A 26,567-nucleotide genomic window follows, 5' to 3' on the forward strand; every position below is an offset into this window, starting at 1 on the left:
TTGTAGAAGTCCACCGCTTACGCTTCCTTGTAGGACAATTTTGACACAGAAGATGATCTAGAAGAGAGGCTCAGTCCGAAACACTAAGAGACCCCATTGTTGGTAATCCTAAATAAATACATGGGATACCCATGAATATCCCGTCTACGGGAGGTTGTCAAGACTCAGCAAGAGGAATTCCACGAAACCCTATCCACATAAGGCAGAATCCAATATTCTCTACGTGCTTGTGTGAGTTTGTACCACTACCCGAACACAATATTAAAGTCTTAGACATTAGCCATTTCTGTTCACCACATGTTTGCATCTGCTTCTAGAGAGATGGTATGTCCATTCACAAAAAGACATGCACCCCTTTAACAAAGGGTCCGGCTTGCCACGTGTTACATGGTACATGGCACCAGGCTTTGAGCCATTGGCTACATTAAAAAGGCAGACCGCTGCCCTGCTGAACAGCTCAGAACACACTGTATGTGCCATCATGGTGCTCTCTACAGCTTACTGATCTGTATTTTCCTGCTCTTCTGCAGTGCACGACCATACCATGGCTGCTGGCTGTAATTCCAACTAGAGACCATATTGCACAATTGCCTCCTGTTTTATGCGCCTCTATGGCACTTTGCTGTTACTGAAGGACCACAGATGTTTATTCAGCCCCATCTGTAGTTTAAAATACTGGCATGAAAATTAGGGGACTTGTGTGCACCTTCAACCACACCATATTACAGAGGGGGAAAAGAAACAAACAAGCTGTCAAGTGGCACACCGATTGCTTGCCTCGAGTGTCATGACACAACCAGTGCACCCCAAATTGTGTTACAGGATCTACAGTGGCGTAACAAAGGCCTCTGCGGCGCAGGGAGGAGGTGACCTCCAGGGAGTCCCCCACCACAGTATCCTGGATGAGAGATCCTGAGTGAGTCCAGATGGGGGGGCCTTTATTTACTTTGCAGGGGGTCCCCCCTTGACGTTTTGTTACGCCAGTGAGAATCTGGTGAGCCCCCAGAGGTGGGTGCAGTCGCCCATTTTACTTTCTGGTGGGTGGATCTCGGTCCCACTTCAAACTGAGGCCAGGTCCACCACATGCAAAAGAAGACGCACAACTATTTCAGACAGTCGGGCGCCCTTCACTAATGCGCTGTTCCCAGTGCAGGCAAGAAGAGTTCCTGCCTGCAATGGGAACAGCTATTTTTTTTAATCAGGCACCCAGCCCAATCTGCACTCAATTAAATATGCCCAAGCAGCACATATGAGAATGTGCCCCTCATATGTAGCAGGGCCCAAGGGTGTTTGCTTCAGCTTACAAACTATAAAAATGCGAATGCAGGATTTGTTCTTCACCCACCAGGAATCTCCCTTCTGAACACGCTAATAACAACAATTGCACTTAGATGAAATGCAGAGAGAATGACATGTACCTCCCAGGACCAAATATGTGTGCCCCCACTTAAGGGCTTCATTGTGAGTCCTCCCTGTATTGAAATGAGGAATTGATGGTGGAATTATAAATTATTTCCATGTCTGATCCCATCAGCAATTCCTCATTTAGCCCCAGATGTTCAACTGGATGTGTAGGCTGCTTCCAGAAGCCAAGATTTGAAAAACCAGTTCCCTGTTTCAGCAGCTCTCACAATTCCGATTGAGCCAAATAACTTCTGTTTTTGGCCCAGTTGCAATTAAAAGCAATCTCCTAAGAAGATGGACCCTCTACAAGGTGCATTGTATTAGGTTTGTGAATTAGACCCATTATGGGATGGTAGTTTTAATAATAATGTTATAATTTGTTTCCACAGTTAGAACCCGGTTCTCTCGACGAAGTTCAGATTGCTACAATACTAAGAGAGATCTTGAAGGGACTCGAGTACCTGCATTCAGAAAAGAAAATTCACAGAGATATTAAAGGTACGATCCTATAATGTCCGAGTAAATGCACTGACAAAGTAATATATGTAATTGCAAACGTTCTTGTGGGCATACACTTTCCCAAGAAATTGTTAATATTTTTGTGCATGCACCCATTTTTCTTTTCTTTGTAGCTGCCAATGTGCTTCTGTCCGAGCAAGGAGAAGTTAAGCTGGCTGATTTTGGAGTAGCCGGGCAACTGACAGACACACAAATCAAGAGAAACACTTTTGTTGGCACACCATTCTGGATGGCACCCGAAGTGATAAAGCAGTCCGCATATGATTCCAAGGTGAGGCCTTGAGAATGATTTTGCTCAGCAGTATTGTGTGAGCTAGGATAATGGGCGCTTGCAGAGGGAGAATTCAAGGCTCCTTCAGCCTGCAGTACAGTTTTAAATAACACAATACTTTACCTTGTTACCGATGTTGGCACTCCTTTAAATAGACTAATAGTGTCCGGTACTGAGTACCTGCATTTCTTTAAATTGAAAGGGAGAATGCCTGCATTTCTCAGGACTGCTGCAGTACTTTTGATGGGAGATTACTGGCACTTCTCCGAAGCAAAGAGGTTCCCTAAACAGCGAGTACCTGCACTTCTGCATTTCCATTTAAAGCACTGGATGTTGGTATTTTGTGGGATTGTTATAATAAGTAGTTGTTGTCGGTGCTTAATTTGTGCATGTGGTGGGCCCAAGACTTATTTTTGGAGACAGGAACTTATCCATCTTAAGGTTTTGACCCAAAGTAAGCAAGAGAGAAGGGCAGAGAATGGAGCAAGACGTGGAAAATGGGACAACATCAACAAAGGGAGAAAGCATAACCTGTAAGAGTGAGATTAAAAAAACATCAAATACAGGGTAGTGGAAGAAAGACGTTCGACGTGGTTATAAAACTAAGCACTCTCTATCCATCAAATTCAATTTTTGACCGTACCAGTGCAGGCACCTGAGAAAAACTCTGTGCCCTTGCACATTTATTTATTTATTCGTTCGTTTATTTTAAAACTAAGAAACTATGCATAGGTATATATCCAGACAAGGGAGGCACGTGTTAGATTAACTATTGATATTAGAGGTGATAATTATATTTCTAAATATTGGTTACACTAACTAAAACACTTAAATAAATGATAGATTTCGGGCCAACCAGTGTGCCCTAGATAATTGGGCTATAGGGATTATACCTGGGTTAAGACAAGTGTTTGGACACATTCAGAACCTTGTCTAAAAACTTGCTGAGTCCTGGTGTGCTCTCTTTTAGCCTTGTTACACGTGCTGCCTCTCCAAAGGTGAACCACAGCGCTCTAAAACCTCGCGGTGTAAAGACAAGGCATCAGTGTCCATCGCCCCAGTGACAGCAAGTGAACCCAGAAAATACAAAACGTATGTCAAAAGCCTGAAACTTTGCATTCATTAAGCGTCCAACATAGAGTTTTAAACAGTGGAACTTCCAGCGGCCTCAGTCTCTGACGCCACCTCTAAGCTACATGAATGGGCTTCGAACTATCCATGCCAGGTTTCATTTCTGCATATGAAGTGAGCGCCAGGGTGAGCTGTCTTCATGCAAAGGCTTTTAGGTTTATTTATGCCCCCGGCCACTCAGGCTTTTCTTGGATATTGGTATTTAAAGGTCTCATCTTCTTGTCTATTACCAGTTTTCTTACTGCAGCATCAAGGTTTTTCCTGTGTCGGGGGAAGAATGTTACCGCCCCCGACACAATAGCGCGATGCGCGCGAATGAATAAAAACCCGCGCAGACACAGATTTACTTTTGGACCGCGTGGTCAGGTGCGGCCCAGTTTCGCGCACTAGCGGTCCGGCGTGTGTCGTGCGGGCCGTGGTGCTGCGGAGACTGACGACCGACCACGCCTACTTTATTTTTATACCCCCGGGCCTGAGGCCGTGGGGTAAACCACATTGAATAGATACGGAGGGGGAAAACCCCTCCAACATCCGAGCATCACCTGAGTCTAACACACTCGGGCAATCCCTCTCACACATATGTGTCGGCTGACCGGTTACCTCACCGGTCAGCGACACTACACCCACCACCAACTCACTCCCTCAGGAAGCAAACACAAAGGTGTATTTAAAAACTTTCTGTTTAAAGTTGTTAGAACAACATTCTCAATCTCCAAATTTGTTACAAATATTCTTTCCTTCTTCTCTAAAACTGTTTGTATGTGAACTAAAGAAAAAACAACAACCCTAATATACTGCTGCTATTAGCTTGCCTACGTCAAAACTGCTTTGAAATTTTCATCTCAAAAGGCGTTCGCCAGGCTGATAAAACCAACTGGGTGAGCACCCTTCTCGGCGAAAAATAGTTTTATTAATGTTGATTTTTCCCATCTTTCCCTCTTCCTTGTTTTTAGAGGAGTCACATCACGTACTTTCCTGTTTTAGTCGCTCTTTCTTTTATTAGGTCGACCGCGCAAGCGCTTTGACATGTTGTAAGTCTTGTGGGCTTTTAACCACGCCCACCTCACACCCATCACTTTCACTCATTCGTGGGTTTGCCTTTCAAAAATTCTTTACCCTCATTGGTAAATGATTTACGTTTGTCCCTCTCTGGGGCGGTTTTGTTACCGCCTTGCAGACTGGTCCTGTTACATGGATAATGGCACGATTGGCGATACGTGTGACTTTGAGCGAAATTCTTTTTCTTTTTGTGTCTCTCTGCGCTCATGCTCATGGTGCTTTAAATCGGCTCACGTATGTCAGCTGTTTTACTTTTCATTTTCAATTTATGTGGCAAGAAAAGTCCAGCTAGGAATTTACAACACTAATAGCTCTAGCTCGGGCAAATGTGAGACCCATTGCATTGCAAATGCTTGTTCTTCACTTGTTACGCAGTGGGAGTTGCCCCCAACTCTTCCTTCCTGTTCCTCCCCCTTTACTCCACCCTGGTAATTTTGTTGGGTGAAGACTACCCCCCGTTAACCAACTTCCTCCTTTAGTGAGTCCATCTCTCCTACCTTTTACCAAATTCTTCTGCTGGTTCCCTCCTCCTTTCCCTACTTGCCCTTTGCTGATTAGTTGCTTCCTTCCTGGGTTGCTGTAGATATAGAAAAAAGACTACTTAGGGCCATTTTTTCCTATTAGTCACTTTACTGCTCTTCATTTTTATTGATTTATGTTTTACAATTACTAACATTATAGGATGTGTTAGATATTCTTATTATTTTATTATATTCACCAAACCTGAGATTATAACGTGGGTCTGGTAAATTTTTTAGACAAAGATCATTTTTCTTGAAAGGCGATTTTAGCATTTTAATAATTCTTCAAAACAGAGATTCAGTATTAATGGTTTATGTGTGGCTGATGTTTTCAATTTTGGTTAAATGAGGTAGTATTTAAGGATAATCTTAAAGTTTTTGTTGCACTTATTGTAACATCTTTACTAGAATCTTAAAAGAAGGTCCCTCAGTCCACCATGCCTATGTGATATAATCGGATATAGTAAGGTGAAATGCTGTCTCATGATAAAGAAATATACTTTTTTATTTTGAAGAGAGTGTGTCATATTTTTACATTATGTTTGTTGCACAATAAACGTGGCAAACATTTTCATGGCTCAGTGTGTGCATGGACTATTAGTGCTAAGACCACACCCTTAGCTCGGCTCGCCCTATTAAATTGCCTGTGTGCCATCCTCTGATTGCAACTCAGGCTTAGTACATGAGGACGTCAGTCACTTGATAAAATGATTTGTCAAAGGCGAGGACTAGAAACCTGAAGCCCTGCCACCGTGCACCAGTTTAACAACTCTACCATCAAGGCTTCTTGTAGCAGAGATGAAGAATAGTGCGTGTAGTGAAAATACATTTAAAATAAGTGATCCAAGGGTAGGGAGCCATTAGTTGTATGTGACCATAGTCATGACTCCCCAGGGAGAACTATTAATTCCAGGTGGGACAGACGGGGCGTGGCTTCATCTCGGATATTTGGGGTGTAATACCCCACAAATTAATTCTTGACTTGGTAGTTGGGCCTGGGGGCTCTGATTCTGGTCAGCTATATCTGTGTTGGGATTTTTTTCATAATTCGCATTTCACTAAGAGGTTTTAACTTGTTTATTTTGTGACCACGAACTTTAAAATATATATTTAGTGACAGGTTTACAAAAACATAGTACAGCTGCAGGCATAGAAGTACTCCTTGCATAGGTGCAAATGTTCTTTTTCTTGGAATTCTCAAATATTAGCAGTAGGTGGCTTTGAAAGCAGTTCCAGTCTCACATTTCCAGGCATACTACTGGCAGATATCAAAAAGGTGATGGGATGAATGCTTGTAGCAATTGCTTGGGGTAGAATTCCAATCCACAGTTTTTCGCCCACTGTGACACTCTGGATAGAGGCCCACCTAAAGCAAATCAGTGCTGGTACTATTCCCCATGATAACAGTCCATCCTGAACCTTGGTCATCACACCCATCCACCATGCTGTCCACTGCTTTTTTAGTTGAGTAATTTGAAAATCACACCTCCCAAATCTCCCTAAGTTACACCCCTGCAAAAGTCAGGGCCAGCCACAGGTTTATCAAGGCAGAGCAGAGGAAAAGCCATTGGACAGACAGAGAGATGTGGAGCTTCCACACAGATCAGAAGACTGTCCTCGGGATTAGAGACTGGACAGACATGGATGAGTAATGCTGCAGCAAAAGGAGATGAAAGGGAGTGTGTAATGTTGAGCATAATGGCAAGCAAACATCTTGCAGCAAACTACCATACGCTGGACTCTGAAATGAGTATGTGTCAATGTCCTCTTCTGGACAAATATTCTCACACTCCCTGGCAAAGCCTGTATGTCTGGTATGTGGAGTTGCACTTGAGGATTTTCCCAGACTTCTTTCCAGGAATGGGCTGAGCCAGGGACACCGTAGCCATGATCTGGTGATGCCCAGCATTGTGATAGTGGTGTGATTCAAGAGCTGGTTAGACTAGCAGCATCATTTTCAATGGAGACGATCCTGCCTATATTATAGATGGTGGCCTCCCTAACATTCATTGATGCCTCCCGTAGAGGGTGTAGGAATGCAGTCTTCAAACAAAGTCACCCATGACCCTTGGAGCAGTAGGGAGAAAGGAGATTGATAGAGGGTCATTGAGTATGCTTTACAGCAGAGGAGTTCTATCTACTGGTGCCTAGGAAGAACTACAAGGGACCTCCCAAAATAAAGAAAGCAAGATCATCTCAAAAGTGATCCATCTTCAGTAAATGAAAAGCAAAATTGCTAAGGCTGACCAAGACATTCTTCCCTTGGGAAGTAAGGCCCTCATTGCAGGGATTCAAATAATCAGGTCAGACATCCTCCACTCAGTAATTACCAATACCGCAGAGTCCTATAATTTCTCGGGGTAGGATTCACTACCATTGAGACATTTTGACTCCCAGAATCAGGAATCGGGTGGGAATTTGTGTCTGTGGACTTATTTCTGCAGTTTTCACCTCCATTCTGGGCACATTTAATTTTTTACACTTCAAGATATTTTTCCTGGCGAAATGTCAATGAAGGGGAAATTACTGCATGTTCAGTTCTTCTCAGAAAACATTTTCGAATTTGAGTGGAAGCTCCTATTTTTGTCCAAAAAAGAAAAGGACTTGTAATGAACCTGTAAGTTTGCCATAGGAATAGGAGGAGGAGGACATCCAAGCAGTATTACGAAATTATGCGATGCAATCAATCATGTATTTCCAGGCAAAGGAGGAGAGGCTGGTAATCAAGGTCAGAGCTGCCAACCAATGATTTTCAAGGTGCTAGTGTTACAAGAGGTAGATTTTCACAGTGACGTCTAATGCATGACTAGGAGTAGGTAGGTCTAAAACACTAGCTGCATGGTTAACTTTTCCACCACCTAAACAGTTAAGGGAATTGCTGCTGTTTGAAAACTAATAATGTACAATGCACAATACCAACAATCAAGCTAAAAGAAAAGACGCATATCTAAGTGAGTACGAACAATTGAAGTAAAAGTTCTGTTCAGCAGGCACACATTAGCTATTTTTTTAAATCATATAAATTGAAGAATAACAATAATTTGATGTATCTTTAATTGTAACAGGACATCATGTTACAGTTTTACATCCTATTATGAACCCTTCTCACTATGGAGCCATGTTACCACCCAGGGGTAGATTCTCCATAGCACCTTGGGGGCATTGACCCCCTAATGCGAGCCCCTACACCTGAAGTGGCCTCATTATTTTCCCTTAAATACTTCCCCTGTACTGGTGTTTATTTTTTCTCCATTAGGGGCGGAGCTACAGTGCTCTCTCTCCTGCATCGATGGTGATGACCAGGAGCAGCTGAGACAGTGCCAATTGAATTGCGCATGTCAGATTGGCCGGTGTTTTTGCTCTCGCCAGCCTAACTTGCGCAGTTTAAGCTGGTAGAAGAAATAAGGGAGTTTGAACACCAGAGGTACATCATCATCAGTTTCCGATGGAGCGTTGTCTTTGACTGCCCAGCCTATCCTGGCACTGCTTTTATGCTCTTTACTATTATAAGCAGCATTAAAGCAGTGCTTGGATTGGGTGGGGTTCTTGGTGCTTACTTTCTGTGCAAACAGCAGGCACATATTTACAAGGAGGCATTGCGACACAGGAGAATTGAACACTTGAGGGTTTGCAGTTGCAAGCTGAACCTAAGAAGAATTTTTTTTTGTTGTTGACAGTATAACGGAGGTAAATGCTTTATAAATAGAATGTGCCCTGATCACCTCAGCCTTGCAGAATGGAACTCGTAATGCAGATGTAAGTGAGGCACATTCTATTTATAAGTCATTTACCATCCGTTTTAAGCATTTTTAGCTTCTACCGCCCCACCAATTTCAAAAGTCACCTGTCGTCATTGTTAGCACCTGCCCGGTATCTGTTTTATCTACTTTGATTGGCAAGCTGATGTTCAATGAAGCCCATTCCATACGGCAGATTACCTCATGGTCCTTGAGGCCTTGGACATATGATGTTAGAAAATAGACGTCTGCTTCAAATTACGAAATAATGTCTACTTCTAACACATTGAATATGGAAAGTTGTAACTTTTTGTCAGACTCAAAAGTGTGAAGTGACTACATCCCTGTGATGATCTGAACCTCTCCAATTTAGTCCTTTCTGGACTTAGTTGGTGTTTTGGAGCTAATTTCTGGTTAGGGGGAGATAAAGTTATTTCTTGCAGAAATATGGACTGTTATACAAGACTTCACACCAAAAGAGGCCATCTCCACAACTAGGCCCCTCTCCTAAAAATCCAATTTTTGTGGATTTTACATCCTTCCCCAAACATTGTCTTATTTTGTAGTCTAATTATAGTGTAATAAATGTCATTTTACAAACTGTGTAAAAGCTGACTTTAAGTCTTCACGCTGATCTAAAATGCAGCTCTTATGATAAGTCAGCATATGATAAGTCAGCATACTCAATCATTTTGCCTGCATCTCCCAAAGCGGTATTGTTTCAAGTTGTACGGACTTTAGACACTGAGATAAAAGAAACCACACATGAATGGAGTCAAGCATCCACTGAATGGTAATGGTTAGTCATGCATGACCAAGGTTTGCCCTGTTGTCACTTTGAGAACAGAAAACCACACGGAAGATAAAGATCATTCAGCTGATAGACATAACATGAATTCATCGCATATCTCTATATTGCCATGCATATATACACTGAACATTGGCCCCTCCCAAGATCTTTGCTCGGACGTGCCACAGTCTAGTCATATAATGTAATCATATTCACATCCTGAAATAAATGACCATGGCCATGCTGGAGCCGGAATCTGTTAAATTATTGGTTTCTGGGAAAGGCTTACCAGTCATCAGGGAGAAATCTCCCCTCCTTCACTGGGCCGAATGTCCTTTGATGTTAATTGAGATTAACCAGAAATTGTACATCAAATCAAATTGCCATCATAATCTCAGTTTTACTTTCAGTCAATAATGAGAGTTGATGTGAGTTTTAAGGGTTGTAGCGTTTAACTTTTTTTAGTAGTTCATCATTATTTTATGTCAGCATATTAAATCATCAATATCAATCATTAGATTTGTCAATAATCAAAGTAAGAAATGAATAAATCATAATAATTGTACTAAGCGCGTGCCATAGAGGAAAGAATCCCTAGGCATGATCATGATTGCAAAAGATGTCAGTTAGAACCCATAATGAGTTCCAATTAGTGAGAGATCAAAAGCATAAAGCTTCAGCATTAAAGTAGTTCAATAATCAATCATAGGAGAACATCCCATAAAGAGAGTTTCAAGAAACTCAGTAGAGTGTTAGATTTAGGCAAAATGGCTGTGGGGGAAATTGTGGTCTGAGCATCTCTAGGAAAATGCACTTTAATAGACATTACAATCTAAAGCCTTGCAACGTTTCTTCTTCTTCCTCCAGTCAGCCAATCAGCTTTCGTTGTCATCATGAGAACAGCATCGCTTTCCCTCTTTTCACCAGGAGTACAATACAGTAGTTGACAGACAGCAATGTGAAGTGAAGCATTTTATTTGATTAAACTATTAACTTTCATACAGTTGCACTCCAGGCATTTGCCTTTCGAAATGCTGCATTTAAAATATAGGGTCATAAATTACCTCACTAAAAAATAAATGGCCTAATAATTATTTTACAGAGTTCTTTGTGTAAGTAGAAACATTTGCAAAGTTAAACTAAAACGTTGTTTGCATTATGAAAAATATGTCCATGGGGGCCATCAGAAACTAACCTTTTTAGCATTAGATCAGCATTCCTTAAGCATGTCGGTTTGTCAGAAACTAAAACATTTCACATTCTTAACCTTGGTCAGCTTTTCAGCAAATGTGGTTTCAGCTATGCAATCCTGGTGTGTGTGTGTAAAAGTGACTGCTTTCTACATTCCTTTCTTTTAAAAGCATTTTTTCTTTAAAGCCTTTATATTAAATCTGCACATTATTAGATTATTTTTCTCGATATTTAAAACTCTTCCACACCAAATACTCCTGAACATGCCCAGGCAGTGCTTAATTTGTAAATAATAAACGTGCTGGTGCCCAAAGCTCTCTTTTGAAACACACGGCTGCTGCAATTAGATATGCGAGCACATAATACTGAAGTAGATAATCCTAAAGCCATCCCAGGCCTCTATAATCTACAGCCACTCCCTGTCCCTTCAACTCACTCTTGTAGCTTTCTGCTTTCTCCCTTTGTGACGCTTTTTCGTTTTTCTCTTCCTCCTGTCTTTTGCTCGTTGTAAATGTCTCTTGCCAAAACAAAAGTGCCGGCCCTCAAAAATAAGTGCTGGTGCTCCACCACCAGCTCAAATTAAGGGCATCTACCTCATTTAACATGAAGGGATTTAAGGTCCAGTAAGGGACCTTTCTGAAGTTCTTACTACATTTGGGCTTGGGATTCTTTCTAAGAAGTCCTACTACCCGCCATTGCAGAATTTTTCTGTAAAAACATCTTGTGTCTCTGACAAATCCGCATCAAAATGCATTATCTTCAGGACTTCGTTTTTTGGTTTTACACTATACTATATACTGGATTGAAAGTAAAATTGTTATAGCACTCTCTTTGAGGAAAGATTGTTTGTTTTGCCCTAAAATAACACTGCCTTTTCGTTTGTTTTTTATCCAGTTCAAATTTGTTTTTACAACTACAAAACACATGGTCAGTGATAACCTTCATATCAGTTCAAGATGGCTTTTATTTGTATCTGGACGTTTGTTAACGCTCAGATCAAAGGGTGCTGTCACGTGTTACCACTGGCTGTTTGATTCTTGCCTCAAGATCGTGATTACTTTCTTCATTTGAGAGTGACACGCAAATCGGACCACCTGCCGTTATTCCTGCAGTGACTTTTCTCAGTTGTAACCAAGACAGCCAGTGTTCAAAGAGAGCAGAGGTCTTAGCCGCCAGGACGGAACATCAACATAATAGAAAGTGCCTCTTCCTACTTAAGAATTCGAAAGATGCATAGTGCCACATACTAGCGATATTTTTTTGCCATCTGGATAACACTGATATACAAAGCTTAATGTGGGAAAACAAAATATTCACAGCATATACAAGATTAGCTATGGCGGCATGTGAGGAAATGAGGAAGAAATACATGACACTGGAGAAATCCAACACCAATTTATAAAAATACACTGTATTATTTATACACCAAATCAAAAAAGATCCGCCTGAGGGTTCAGGTGGTACCGATTTTACAAGGTATAGTAAATATGCACTTTTTCACTTAACCGTGAACAAGCTTTGGCAAATTCAACAAATTTGACATTATGAAACTTTTTCAAAGAAAACTTAGGTAAATATCAATGTTGTTATTTTTAATCAGTCTAGACAATCAAATCTGGCAAGGAGCCAGTCAAGGGAACCAGCAAGGTCCTCAGAAATAGTTACCTCCGCAGAGGAAGACATTTTTAGTCAGTTTCAGGCACTTTTATCCTCATGGTATAGGTTTTTTTGGAAGTGGGTCTGATGCAACAGATTCATGATGCTGAAGATGCTCAAGCATGCAGTGGATGTGATGTGGTCGATGAGAGTCTTTCCTCAGCTCCCTTTCAGTCCACAAACTGGGTGAAGCAGTAATGGCCACAGTGGTCAACATCCCTTGAAGTCCTCTTGGTCCTGTTGAAGTCCACTCGTCACTGGGGTACCTGTCGCCTGGTATCACGGTTATAGCAAAATCCCTCCCTGGGCAATAACTCATCTTCTGGGCAACCAAGTGGCACTCAGAAGACTTTCCCAGGTGCAGTACAGTAGACTCAGTTCCTCGTCTCTGGTAATATTTGACATGATGCGAATACCTGGACTACTAACTTGCTCGAGCAGGCTTCTTTAGCTGTTGTGGCCCTGTGCTGCATACAGGAGGTAAGCCAACTGTCCCTTGGAGTCTCTTGCTTCAGCTGGGCTCAGGAAACAACTTCTTCATGAGCAGGACACAGCAGGCATAGTCTCTTCTCCTTTGTTAGTCACCCGGCTGAGCAGGTGCAGTTCACGTCACTGCATACTCTCTTCACAGGGTCCTTGGTGTAGCAGGGCAGTCCTACTTTGGTCCTCTTCTCCAGTGCATGATCTCTGAGTTGTGGGTTCCAGGGTTGCCCTATTTATGCTCAGAAAATGCCCTCAGGATAGTGGGTGGTTGGTGGCCAATGGGCTACTAGGCTCCTTCAGACCTGATGACTACTTTCTGCAAAATATGGCATCTGGCTATCTGTGCCAGTCTTCCAACTCCCAACCTGGCAGAACCAGTCTCTTGGCATAAAGAGCTCCCTAGCCCGAGCCAGAGGAGTGGCTACCAAGGGGGCTTCACACCGCTGGAAACCAGTTTGGCAACTGGTTTCCCTTCTCCTGCCTGAGTGACAGCCTGTCTACCTAAACAATAGGGGGCCTCTCTCCCAAGTGTTTCCCTATTGCTCTTTCAGTCAATCAATCAGATATTTGTATAGCGCGGCTTGTCACCCGGGGTGTCTCAAGGCGCTGAAAGGCGGCTTCTCCTTTGAAGTTCCCCTGTTGGGCCAGTACCTGTGTGGCTTCCTGCCAGGAAGGATAACACGTTTCTTCTGCACAAGCTGCTATTGTCTTCTTTCCTGGGAGTTATTTGCACATCTCCCCAGGAGAGCAGAAAGCTCTCTCTGGTACAAATCCCCTGTGTAGCAGTTAAGGGCACTGGAGACTAAACGCAACAAAATGGCAACTTTGTAAAAGTTGCGTTCTACAACAAGCTACTTTAATGTTGATTTGTAAGAAATTGTTCTATACAAGTTTTAGGGTCATGGCACTGAGGTCTGGTTGAGAGGCCTCAGTGCACTCTCAGAGTCAAAAATCAAGGAGCATCAGTCCAAAAGTCCAAAAACAAGGGTTACCATACATAAAGAGTAATTTTCTTACATGCCCCCCTAAACAAAAGGTGATAAGCAAATAACACTTATCCTGGTAGTTCTCAACATCTAATTGGAAGAACCTGAAAAGGCTATCTGCATTGGCATGGTCAGTCCCAGGTCTATGTTACACCATAAAGTCCATACCTGTGGGGAAATATATCACATCAACATCTTGGGGCTATCGCCTCATCTGAATTAACCGTCTGAGAGGCCTGTGGTCAGTTTGAACTCTGAAGTGAGTCCCTAACAGGTAGGGTCTCAGCTTCATCAGAGACCTAACCATAGCTAAGGCTTCCCTCTTATTAGCACTTTAAGGCTGCTGTCTGGGAAGAGTTGCCTACTGACCACCTACTGGTGAAGGCAGCTGGCTGATACTGGCCCAAATCATTCCATCCCATGTTCAGAGGCATCTGTCTGAACAATCAATTCCTTACTGAAGTCCGGAACCTTCATGATAAGTGCTGAACACAGAGCTTCTCTAGGGGGGACCAAAAGCCTTTTGACACTGTTCACTCCAGATAATGTTTTCTAGGTTGTTTCTTGAAGGTATGTTCAGGTAGGGTATCATATCCCTTCACATATCTCCTGTAATACACAGTCAGGCCAAGAAAGGCTCTAAGATGGGTCTAAGTCTTGGGAACTTCCCAGGCCAGAATTGCCAGACCTTGGGTTGAAGAGATTGTACTCGGCTTCACCAAACTGGTGGCCCAGTTAGACAACAGAACGTTGCCCTATCTGGGTCTTTCTTGCCTTGGTAGTCAGGCCTGCCTGGTACAGGGACTAAAGCACTTCCTTAAGGTGGAACAAGTGATCCTCCCAGGTGGAACAGAATACATCTATATCATCAAGATAAGCTGCTCTGAAACTTTCCAGACTTGAAAGTACTCTGTTCACCAACCTCTGCAATGTGACAGGTGCATTTTTCAAAGAAAAGGGCATCACTGTGAATTGAAAGTGGCCTTCAGATGTAGAAAACGTGGATCTATCCTTTGCTTCTGAGGTGAGGGTCATCTGCCAATAACCTCAATTTAGGTCAAAGGAATGGTGGGCGGAGCGCGCAGAGTTCTACTCCATGGAATTCTGCTGAATTATCTAAAAACTCATTGAAATTCTGCAGAGTTCCATGACCGGCGGATTGCAACCCAGATCTGCTTTGCCCTCCTTCACAAACCTGCTACAGATGGCAAGCACACCCTGTCTTACAGCAGCCTTGCACTTGCTTCGTTTGCACTTGCACACAGCTTCAGACCACACTTTCTTTAGGGCCCAACACTAGTAGCAAGCAGTAAACCAGCTCAACATCAGCAGTCTGTATTTTTACAAAATGTCTAACCTTGCTTCCCACTGGGCTCCAAGGTACTCTCTCAGGCCACACACATCTCTCTATCTGATGGGGGCTGCCAGACTACCACTCAGCAGCTGATGCTCACCCAGTCTTCAGCTGTCCCTACTGGCCTCAGCACCGCACCCCATAACACCATTTCCTTTCTCAGGGTCTCTGGGGAGACAGGTTATTTTTTGTGGAGCTCTGACTGCAAGTTTCCTTTTCTCCAAGCACACATCCCCCCCTCATATGCAAATAATGTTTAGACCCAGTGACCTGCACCCCGTGCCCATAGAAAAGAACCCAAGACGAGGGTCTGAATGCTGTCTGGATCCAGCGTCCCCGTGGCCAGCGGCTCAACTCTCTGCCCCCTGCTTTTGGGCTGCTGAGGACAGTAAAAGGAGGGAAGCCTGGAAACAGAGTTGGCATCAGTGCAGTCCCTCAGCAGCAGCTTGATACCGACTGACAGAGAGCAAAGCCTTAGGTAGGGGTCCCCTTGCCTGTTGTAGGGCAATCATTTTCTTTATTTTGGGCTGAGTGTAAAGTGCAGCCCAGTTTTCCTTTGGCATGTTATGGGCCACATGTATTTTGATATTATTGCCAGATTTTAATGTATTGTGTCAGAAAGAAAAAAAGAGTTAGAAGAAATAAAAAATGTAAAGTGAAGTTAGCGAGGAAGCTGTGTCATTGAGCTACAGACAAGCACCACCTACTGCAAGTGAGATGACTGCCACCTCATGTGCCCTTTGGCTCTTCCCTGCCTTGTTTTCACACTGTGGGTGGCGGAGGTTTCTCCGCCAGGGATCAGGGAAGAGTTGCCCTGTGTTGATGATCAACGTGAAGCTTTTCCACGATGGCGCACTGTGCAGGTGCACCCTTCCATGTGTAACTCATTCATCTGAACCACACATGCCTGTTCTGTTGGATTTCAGGCCCCCAGAGAAGCATGTGTCTCTGCCAAGTACACAAGAGTGCCTGCAGTGTGTATGTTTAAAGCATAGGCTGAGTAATGCAGCACATTGGAAGCCAAGGCAAGGGTGGGTGTGCGGCACGCAGTGAGCTCCGCACCGGCACCAGCTGTCAGACTTTTTTTTGCTGAGCACCATGCTCCACTTAGAGCGTGAAGTGCCAAAACTCTGTGAACTCCGCCTGCCGAGCGGAGCTTACTGCCCACTCCTAGTCAAAGGTACTCAGATATTTTCCTGCCCTAAACCTATCAGTAAGCTCAGTAGCTCTTGCTGTGGGGTGAGTATCAGTCTTGGTGCTGCATTGAGGTCTCTGTAGTCCAAAAAGATCCTTATCTCAGGCTTCCCTCCTCTGTGATTGGGCTTAGGCACCAGTACCACTGGGCTGGCCCATTGACTGTTAGAGGGCTCTATTACCCCCGACTCAAACATCTTGGCAACCTCGACTTTAATGGTGTCCTTGTCTTGGTCAGATAATCTTTATATTTTGCTCTTGACAGGCATGCAATGAGCTGTGTCCACATCATGGGTACGCCATGATGTCAGTCCTGAGGTCAGAGGGAACAGCTAATGAAACTGCCTCAGCAATCCGTCATTGTGTAGCTTCAGTCTTTTCACATGGATGACCCTATGACGGCGCATCTACCAAGTAGGCGACTTCCCCATTTTTCTCTAGGATGGGGTATGGTCCAGTGAACGTATCCTGCAGTGCTCTAGGTGCCATGGGCTCTAAAATCCACACCAGTTGTCCTGGCTTTACTCCACCCTAAATGACTTTTGGCCATGCCACTGCTTCGCAAGCTCCTGGATGGCTACCAAATTTTGCTCACCGCCTTCTTGTACTCAGCCATTCTGGAGCGAAGGCCAAGCACATAGCCCACTATGTCTTGCTTGGGCTCTTTAAGGGGTCTCTCCCAACCTTCTCTCACCAAGCTAAGGGGGGTCCTTATAGAGTGTCTAAAGAGCAGTTCAAAGGGGCGAGAGCCAAATCCTTTTTGGGAAGCCTCCCTATAGCAGAACAACAGGTATTGGAGAAGAACATCCCATCTTCTCATGGGTTTTTCAGCCAAACCCATGTTCATGCATTTTATGGCTTTGTTGAATCTTAAAAGTGGGCCTTTCCATAGGGAATCTATAAGTTACACCACTCTCATCCCACATAGCCTTGAGATAGGCAGACATAACATTTGTGCCTCTATCTGAGATCACCTCCTCAGGGAACCCAACCCTGGTGAATATTCCAAGAAAGGCTCTAGCTACTGCAGGGGGAGTGGCTGTTCTAAAGGGAATGTCCTCAGGGTACTTGGTGACATGGTCCATTACCACCAGGAAATACCTACTTCCTGAAGCTGTTGGGAGTCCTGGGGACCAACAATCTTTATCCCCACCCTCTCAAAAGAAGTCTCTACTGCAGTTAGTGGTATCAAAGGAGCCTTTGGCTTGTCCCCTGCCTTGCCACTGCCTTGCCAGGTGACACTGGAGTGACAGAACTCCTTGACCTTCTCAGACATTTTGTGCCAATAAAAATGATTGACCAGCCTCTCCCAAGTCTTGGTCTACCCCAGGTGGACAATGTGGGCCAGATTAGGGAAAAACTCTCTGTACTACTGGGGGACCACCAATCTTCTGTTTGCTCCTGGTTTGAGGTCCTTTGGCTTCCTGTACAGGAGTCTTTCTTCCCAGTATACCACATGGGTACCAATGGTATCCCCCTGTTCCTTTCTGACACTGTCACAGCTTTCCAGAGTTAGGCATGTTTTCTGTCCATTGCTCACATCCTCCATAAAGGGACCCATGCTCCTTGGTGTTCTGCAGATCTGGCAAGCCACCAGGAGCAGCTTCTTCTTCAGGTACCAGGCCATTCCACCGAGAGTTGGGCTCTTTCTGGGTCTGTGGACTCTTGGAGGCTGGGTGGACAGATTTCCCGACCCTCCTGTTGGCTTTAGGGACCTGTTTTATTGTTTCAGGCTCCAGGACCCCTTGACTTTCTCTCAGGGCCTTCAGTGCTCTAGTGGTTACACATACCCAATCAGGGAGACCCAGCACTGATGCATGGGTCCTTTGTGTCACTTCTTCCCAAGCAGATGTTTCTAGATCATTGACCAGCAGACATTGTAATAGGATAGCAGGGGGCACAAAGACTTTCTTTGGGCAAGTAACTCCTCCCCGCTCAAAGTCCACCAAAGCTGTTAGATGGAACTTGTCTTATTGTTGACATTGACAGTATGGTGCTTCTGTTCTGGAAGGATCTGTTCTGGGGAAACCAGTTTGGACATCACCACGGTTACACTGGGACTTAAATCCCTCAGAGCCTTTACCCCACTCAGTTGATTTTTAGCCACTGCCTGTACTTGTCCATGCTAGGAGGCCAGTGAGCCAAGGGTTCAGTGTTCTCCCCACCAATGGACCAAAGGTAGCCTCTGTTTAATCTTTGAGACCTCTAGAGGGAAACCTCCCACATCATCCCTACACTAGCCAACCCTTTGGACTGGCCACTACTTGGTGCCTTCTTGATGCACATGGAATCTCCCCTTTTGTGTCCTGGCTGATGACATTCAAAACATACCTCAGCCTTTGAGTGTCAAACATCTTCCTCTGATAACCCCCCTCCCTTTGGAATGGGATGTGGTTTGGAACTCCCTTCCTCTTTTGCATCTTTTGAGGACTCTTTGGAGTCTCCTTCTTTTTAACTTTCCCCCTTCTTTCCCCCGAAGGGGGATTTGGCCTCCTTTCTTTTCGTCACCACCCAGGGACTTCTTGGGGACCCTAGTATGTACCCACTCATCAATTATCCTACCCAGTTACTTGGGGCTAGTTAGATTAGAGTCTACCAGATGCTGAATGATAATTTGTAATCCTTGACATGTAAATTGCAAACCTTTCAAATGTGTCTACTTTGTTGCCCTTAACCCAGTTATCTAGTGCCTTAACTGAAGTGTCAAGAAAGTCAACCCATGTCTGTGCGGCCTCCTTCCGTGTTGTCCTCAGCTGCTGTCTATATTCTTCAGGGGTCAGTCCAAAGAGTTCAATCAGTGCTACCTTCTTATGTGGGTAGGACTGTAGCTCATCCTGATGTGTGAGTAGTCTGTCCCTACCAACTACTAGCACTAACTCACAGAGCAGTGATGTGTACCCACCTTCCCCATCTTGAGAGCTCTCTCATATGAGACCAGCCACTTGCCTCTGTCATCCACATGGGCATAACTTAGGGGCATTCCCATTGGGCAGTCTAACTTAATGTGCACCTCAGTCAGCACCTTTAGTTGCTTTTCTACTGCCACCGTCTTCTCTGGGCTCTAGTCGCAGTCTGGTCCTTCTTTCTTCAAGGGCCAATTTTCTTTCAGCCAATGCTATGGCTCTCTCCTCTAGTTCAAAATATGCTATGCTGTCCTAGGCAGACGTATTGCTGGTGATGGAGCCTGCCTGGTTGCTAGCTCTTGAGGCCAGCCTTGGGCTGGTGTATGTGGCTAAGCTTCCACCTGCCCCACTGGCTTGGTCCACGCTCTTTGGCCAACCCTCTCCATATCATCTTCTTTCCTGTTGCCTTTTCCAGGTGAAGAGGAACTCTGAGGGCCTCCTCCCAAGTTTTGAAGGCTTGGTCAACTCATTTTCCTGGGTTTGGCCCCCATATTGATTTTCTTATTCGTACAAAGGGCCTTCAGCTCATCACTCTTGGGGTTGGGCAGATTGGCCATGTCGAGCTCCGTGTTTCCTTACTGAAAAAGTGACTCCTTGAACTTTTTAAAACTTTGTGAAGAATTTTCTCAAACTTTTTGAACTTTTAGGAACTCTGCCTCAACTTCGTCAAAATTTTCCCACTCCTTGAAATATTTTAGCAGTCCTTTGGAAACCGTCTCTTGTATTCAACAATAGCTCATCAAGTGCTTGGGAAGCACAAGAAGTTTTTTCTAGGATTCCAATTGGCATATTGTCAGTGGTCTCAGACGTCAACAAATGTATGGTACTGCTTAACACAATTTCTGGATCCCACTGCTGCCACCAGTGTGAAGAAATGAGGTGTATTATATGGTTGAGCAACCTCACCATGCAATACAATTACAAGCAAGTAGGTTTCATTTGTTAAACTCTCTAGCTCAATCTTGTGTAGCTGTTTCTCTGGCTTACACAGAGGAACAAGTGTTAAGCATTTAAACAGCACCAGAACAATGTAGGAAGAAATACTCAAGACACTCAAGAATTCCGACACCAATTTATTCAAATAGACTATGGGGGTCATTCAGACCTTGGCGGACGGCGGAGGCCGTCCGCCAAGGTACCGCCGACAAATGACCGCACCGCGGTCAAAAGACCGCGGCGGCCATTCAAACATTTCCGCTGGGCCGGCGGGCGCTCTCCAAAAGAGCGCCCGCCGGCCCAGCGGAAATGCCCCTGCAACGTGGACGCCGGCTCAGAATTGAGCCGGCGTAGTTGCCGGGGTGCGACGGGTGCAGTTGCACCCGTCGCGTATTTCAGTGTCTGCAACGCAGACACTGAAATACTTTGTGGGGCCTCTTACGGGGGCCCCTGCAGTGCCCATGCCATTGGCATGGGCACTGCAGGGGCCCCCAGGGGCCCCGCGGCACCCCCTACTGCCATCCTGTTCATGGCGGGTTTCCCGCCATGAACAGGATGGCGGTAGGGGGTGTCTGAATCCCCATGGCGGCGGAGCGCGCTCCGCCGCCATGGAGGATTCAATGGGGCAGCGGTAAACCGGCGGGAGACCGCCGGTTTACCCTTTCTGACGGCGGCTGAACCGCCGCGGTCAGAATGCCCTTGGGAGCACCGCCAGCCTGTTGGCGGTGCTCCCGTGGTCGGTGACCCTGGCGGTCACCGGCCGCCAGGGTCAGAATGACCCCCTATATTTTTATGTTTTTTTACTCACCAAAATAAAAAACATCCACCTGAGTGCTCCAGAGATACAGATAATACATCGTATAGTAAATATGGACTTTGCACTGGGAAATTCAACAAATTTGACACTTGGAAACTTTTTCAAAGAAAACATATATGAGTGTCAATGTAGTAATTTCTAGTCACTTCAGTCGACCAACTCCAGCAAGGAGTCAAGGGGACCAGCAAGGTCCTCAGAATCAGCTACCTCAGCGGAAGAAGCAGTCTTCAGTTAGTTCCAGGCACTCTTATCCTTTTGTTGTAGGTTTCTATTGAAGTGTTCCTGATGTAAGGGATACAGGATGCTGAAGATGCTCAAGGAGGTGTGGATGCGATGTGGTCGACGGGGTTCTTTCTGTGGCTGCTCATCGGTCCACAAAGGGAGTAAGGTGTTCCTAGCCACAGGGTCGACCTACCTCACTCAAAGTCCTCTGTGTCCTGGTAGAATTACAGGTGACACTGGGCTGCCAGTCGCCAAGTATCGCAGTTACAGCCAAACCCTTCCGTGGGTGATAACTCGTCTTCTGGGTGACCAAGCTTCACTCTGACGACTCTCGGGGTCCAGCAGACAACTTTGAGTGTTATGTCCTGGACTCTGGTGCTACACGGCGGTGTGTGGCAGTGTGGCAGTGATGAGAATATCTGGGCTATCAATTTGCCCCAGCTAGCTTCTTCAGCTGCTGTGGTCTAGTGCTGTGAACAGCAGGTAAGACAACTGACCCTTGGTGTTTCTTGCTTTAGCTGGACTTGATAAATTACTTCTCATTTGCTAGCCACCAACTTCAGCAAGCGCAGTCCATGTCAGTGCAACTTCTCTTCACAGGGTCTTTTGTGCAGCAAGACAGTCCTCCTTCAGGCCACTTCTCCAGTGCACGCCCACACAACACCCATGGAACGCCTCTCTGGGGCAGAGTTACACAACACAGCGATTTATGCTGCGTTGCTCTACTCTGGATTAATCAAGCCGCTCAGGGCCACACAATGTGTCCTTGCGTGACTTGGTAAATCACATTTTGAAATTGGGTCACACACACACTACATTGTGTGGTGCACGAATGCTGCAACTCCACTTACATATATGCCCAATAAAGTGACTAGTTTATCAAACAATATAGTAAATTTGCACCCATAGAAGTACCCCTTGAATGGGTGCATATTTTATAATTCACAAACATTGGTATTAGTAGGCTTGGAAAGCTGCACCAGTCTTAGGGTTCCAGGCCTACTGCTCGCACTGAAACAGCCAAAAGGACATGGGATAAATGCTTGCAAACAGTCTAGCCAGTTGTTATCACTTGGAGTAGTATTCCAAACCCAAGGATTTTCGTCCACTGTGCCACTCAAGACAGAGGCCCACCTTTGGAAATCAGTACTGAACCTGCTCGTGATGGAAACAGTCTATCTTGAACCCTGGTCATCTCATCCCTCTACCCTGCAGTCCACTGCTTATTTAACTGGGAAATGTGATATTCACACCACCTTTCCCCTAATCGCACTGACTAAGCTACGTCCCTGCTCAGAGATCTTGTGGATGTCCTCTGAGAAAGCCATGTTCTATTTTTTCCCCCGAACACCATTTCAACAGAAGCTTTCCTGTGGTGCTGTGAAGCCTATCATAATTATTGCTCAACTTATAGCAAAAAACTTTGGGAAATGGCTCTTTGGTGATCTTTGTGGTATGAAAATCCTTTTTTTGGCATGGCTATGAAATGTGCAAACATGCGGTTATCCTGAGACCAAATCAGTGTAATCTTGTGGTGGCTAGAATCCTCCTATTCAGCAAAACATTCAGAAAATTCTTTGAAGTCAGTTCCACTTAATGGAATCCAGTTGTCATACTTAAAATTAGTGGAGCTTTCATACGCGAAAAAGTATTAAGTTGAGTGCAGATATGAGATCTTCTGCAAGTGTAATAGTTACTTGGACAACTTCAACCACTCTGTCTTTAATGTATTTGGGGTAATAAGAGAAGTGCCTCATAGGATCAAATCTTTGCTGTGTTGTGCTAATTCAACCTGCACATATTGGAAAGCCATCACTTTCTTAATGCCACATAGTCATCTGTTTTCTTGACTCTTCGTTCCCTCCAGCACTTCGTTCTCTCCAGCACTGTAAGTCAATGACAAGATGTGTTGAACTATCACGGGTGGCTTGAAGAATGTAATTTCTGCCTTTTGCTTTCTTGACAGGAACTCTTGACAGTTACCCTGGTATATTCTTCTGCAATTGAGGGCTTCAGAGAAGTGGATCAATGGAAAATGAGAGAATAAATTGGCAAGATTGTGATTCTTAATTCTCCTGAGAAGTGTACTGAAGTGATAGTTCTGAAGATGCAGATTCATTGCTCTGCCTTTTGTACGATCTTTGCTTTGATTTCCCAAATATGTTTATACAAGGATAGTTACTGGGGACAACCGTGAAAGAAATGATTACAGGCCACTCCACCCACCAGGCTTGAGAGTATGTATGCTGATCTAGTTTTTAGTCAGACTCTGGAAAGCATATGGAATAATTTTGGCAGATGCTCCTGGGTCATGATTATGCTAAGCAAGACACCAAGCCCCACAGGGCTCCACAGTGACCTAAATGAGCAGAGACTGAACAAAATAGGCCATATTATTGGCTTCTTTAATCCTTTAGTGGATAATATCAAAACTGACAAAACTAAATCAGAGAAAATCATGTCTTGGTGAGTGCTTTCAGCAGATTGATGCAACGTTCTTGATGTAATGTGCACATTAACTGGTCATACCCAGAAACAAACAAAGCTGATTGACAAAAAGTGCTCTTGTTCTTGTTCAGTGTACCATTGGCCTCAACCAGGGCACTGCAAATTTCACTCAACATAAACATATTGTCACTCTGTTAGACCTGGCATCCTTGGCGTGGGTACCCCTAACTTATTTGCCTTCAGACGTCCTGTTTTTGCTGACTTCATTGTTGCTGGCCTTAGGATTCTTCACAATTTACAACTGCTGACCAATGCTAAAGTGCTTGTGCTCTTTCCCTAAAAAATGGCAACATCGGCTTATCCCCAATTGGCATACATAATTTACCTGTAAGTCCCTAGTAAAATGCACTATGTGTCCCCAGGGCTTGTAAATTAAATGCTACTAGTGGGACTGCAACACTAGCTGTGCCACCCACTTAAGTAGCCCTTTAAAACTGTCTGTCCAGTTTTTAACTGTCATATCGATCTGGCAAAGTAAAGATTTTGCCAAGCCCAAACCCTCCTTGTTAATACATATGTCATACCTAAGGTAGGCCCTAAACAGACCCAGAGGCAGGGTGCAGTGTATTTAAAAAGTTGGACATGCACTTTTAAGTTTTACATGTCCTAGTAGTGAAAAACTCTTAAATTCATTTTCTCTATTGCAAGGCCTATCTAATACGTAGGATAACATTGGAGTTGCATTATAACTGTTATAAGTATAACTTCCAATTGGAAAGAGATAGAGTTTCCAAGTTTGGTGTCTCTGGAATCACAATTTAAAATTTCAACTTATTGTGAAGTCGGATCTTAAATTGCAATTCTGAAAACACCACTTTTAGAAGGTTGGAATTTTCTTACTTTAGCCATTTGGTGCCTGTTGCCTGTCTCTCCTGACATGTCTGGGTGGGGTGACAGCTGGGCTTTGTGTATTCTTCCTAGACAGTCACACACAGTGGGAGGTTAGGTGTGATCTGATGGGCCTTGATGGACCATCCTAGGCAGGATGGGAGGGAGGAGCTGGGCACGGCCTCACTTTCACCTCAATAGGTTGTGTCCTGTCCACACACAAGGGGCTGCATAACCCTCTGTAGTGAGCCTGGAGCCAGGGCAGTAAAGGCATAGATATTTTTGAAGTTTCCCCCACTTCAAAGGCCCAACTGGGTATAAGTACTGGACGTCTGACACCGCCACTTCATTATGCACCTGGGCCTGTGGATCCTCTGCCAGGAAGAAAGACTTCTGTGCCTCTGAAGGACTGCCACTCTGCTGGACTTCTGCTTTGCTGTGCTGACCTACTGCCCTTTTGCCTGTAAGTGAGAAGGATTGAACCTGCATCTCTCCAACCTAGAACTCTAAGTGACTCCAAGGGCTAGTTGGCTGGGCGCCTGATTTGAAGTCTCAAGGACATAAAAGACTTCCAACCACCCTGCTCCTGAACCTGCACTCTGCCATCTGTGAGTTTTCACTGCAAAGTGGTGCCACCCCAGCGTGGACCCTTGGAAGTGGGCCTAAGGTGTTGATCCAGCAGAACTGATGCATCGCTAATGCTACGTGGACCCTAACCGACGTATCACAACTAGTGCATGGGTTGGAACTGACGCAACAGACTCGCACTGCTACTGTACCCCAAATCGTGGGAAAGATGCATCGCCTTGAGAACCACTACTGCACAACGGTTTCCCCAGTGCAAGCTCCTCGCATTTCCCATCGATGGCAGCCTCGACAACAGAGACAAACCTATGCATCACAGCCTCAGCACATCACAAGCCCTGTCAACAGGATCCTCGATGTTGGCGCATAGGGATCTATGACTGTTGTCTTACCACATATTGGAACCAACATGTTGCCTTGGCTGCGTGACACATCTGTGTTTCGGTTCCACAGAACGCTCCTCAACAAGGATTTTGGTTCAGCAGGCTGACTGGGTTCCTGTATCTGCCCTGTGCTCCATCACAGTCAGCCTGAACTTTTGACTTTGTCCCCATCCTGCACAACCAGATATCCCCGGTTGCTGGTTCTTGCCTCCTAGTGCTATTTTATAGTTTATTGTTCAAACATGTATAACTCAAGTTCTAATTATTGGATTTGTGTCATTTTGGTCTTGTTTTGCCTGTTCACTCAAGTTCTGTTTTTCCTAACCTGACGTGGAGTTTCCTTTTTGTGTGGTGTTTTCACTGTTTTACTGTTTGAAGTGTTTGAAGTGATGCACACATACTTTACACATTGCCTTCAAGTTAAGGCTGACTGCTCTGTGCCAAGCTACCAGAGGATGAGCAAAGGTTCATTTGGGATTTGCCTGTGCCTTACCCTGACAACAGTTGTGGTAGCTGCATGACTAGGGCTCAGTCAACCAACAACCCACTTTCTCACTCACTCCCATTCAGGCCCATATTTATACTTTTTTAGCACTGCATTTGCATCATTTTTTAACGCAAAAGCGGCGCAAACGTACAAAATACAATACTATTTTGTATGTTTGCGCCGCTTTTGCGTTAAAAGCGGCACACATGCGGCGCTAAAAAAGTATAAATATGGGCCTTACTGTCCTTAAGAATTTATATTTGTCTCCCTTTCCACTGCCCTTTAAGCCCCCGCTGGTGCGCCCTGGTTGCCCTATAATTTATTTTCACATTATCTGCCAGCCTGATTGTTGAGAAATCTTAAACTCACCACCCCCCCTACCCCATCCACAACCGTACTAACCAAGCTACGCCTCTGCAAGCTACAAGAGAAACAACTCAGCCCTAGCCAATAGGAAGGCACTACACCCCGCTGTGCCTCCCACCTCATTCATCCTGTGAAAGTTTTGTAGCGAAAGAAACCAAGGGGCATATTTATACTCTGTCTGCACCGAATGTGGGTCAAAAAATTTTACGCAAATTTGCCGCAAACCTAACACCATA

The 26,567-nt window shown here is 44.7% G+C and overlaps 1 protein-coding gene across 1 annotated transcript in view; it reads left to right on the forward strand.

Annotated features, from left to right (window-relative positions):
• STK24 (serine/threonine kinase 24) overlaps nt 1-26,567 on the forward strand; it is a 665,456-nt gene that overhangs the window by 500,747 nt on the left and 138,142 nt on the right. Inside the window, exons 4-5 of the mRNA XM_069205177.1 lie at nt 1,794-1,902; nt 2,037-2,194. Coding sequence (XP_069061278.1) covers nt 1,794-1,902; nt 2,037-2,194 — 267 coding nt within the window. The remainder of the gene's footprint in view (nt 1-1,793; nt 1,903-2,036; nt 2,195-26,567) is intronic.

This window comes from Pleurodeles waltl, chromosome 8 (genome assembly GCF_031143425.1).
Source record: "Pleurodeles waltl isolate 20211129_DDA chromosome 8, aPleWal1.hap1.20221129, whole genome shotgun sequence".
Taxonomy (NCBI): domain Eukaryota; kingdom Metazoa; phylum Chordata; class Amphibia; order Caudata; family Salamandridae; genus Pleurodeles; species Pleurodeles waltl.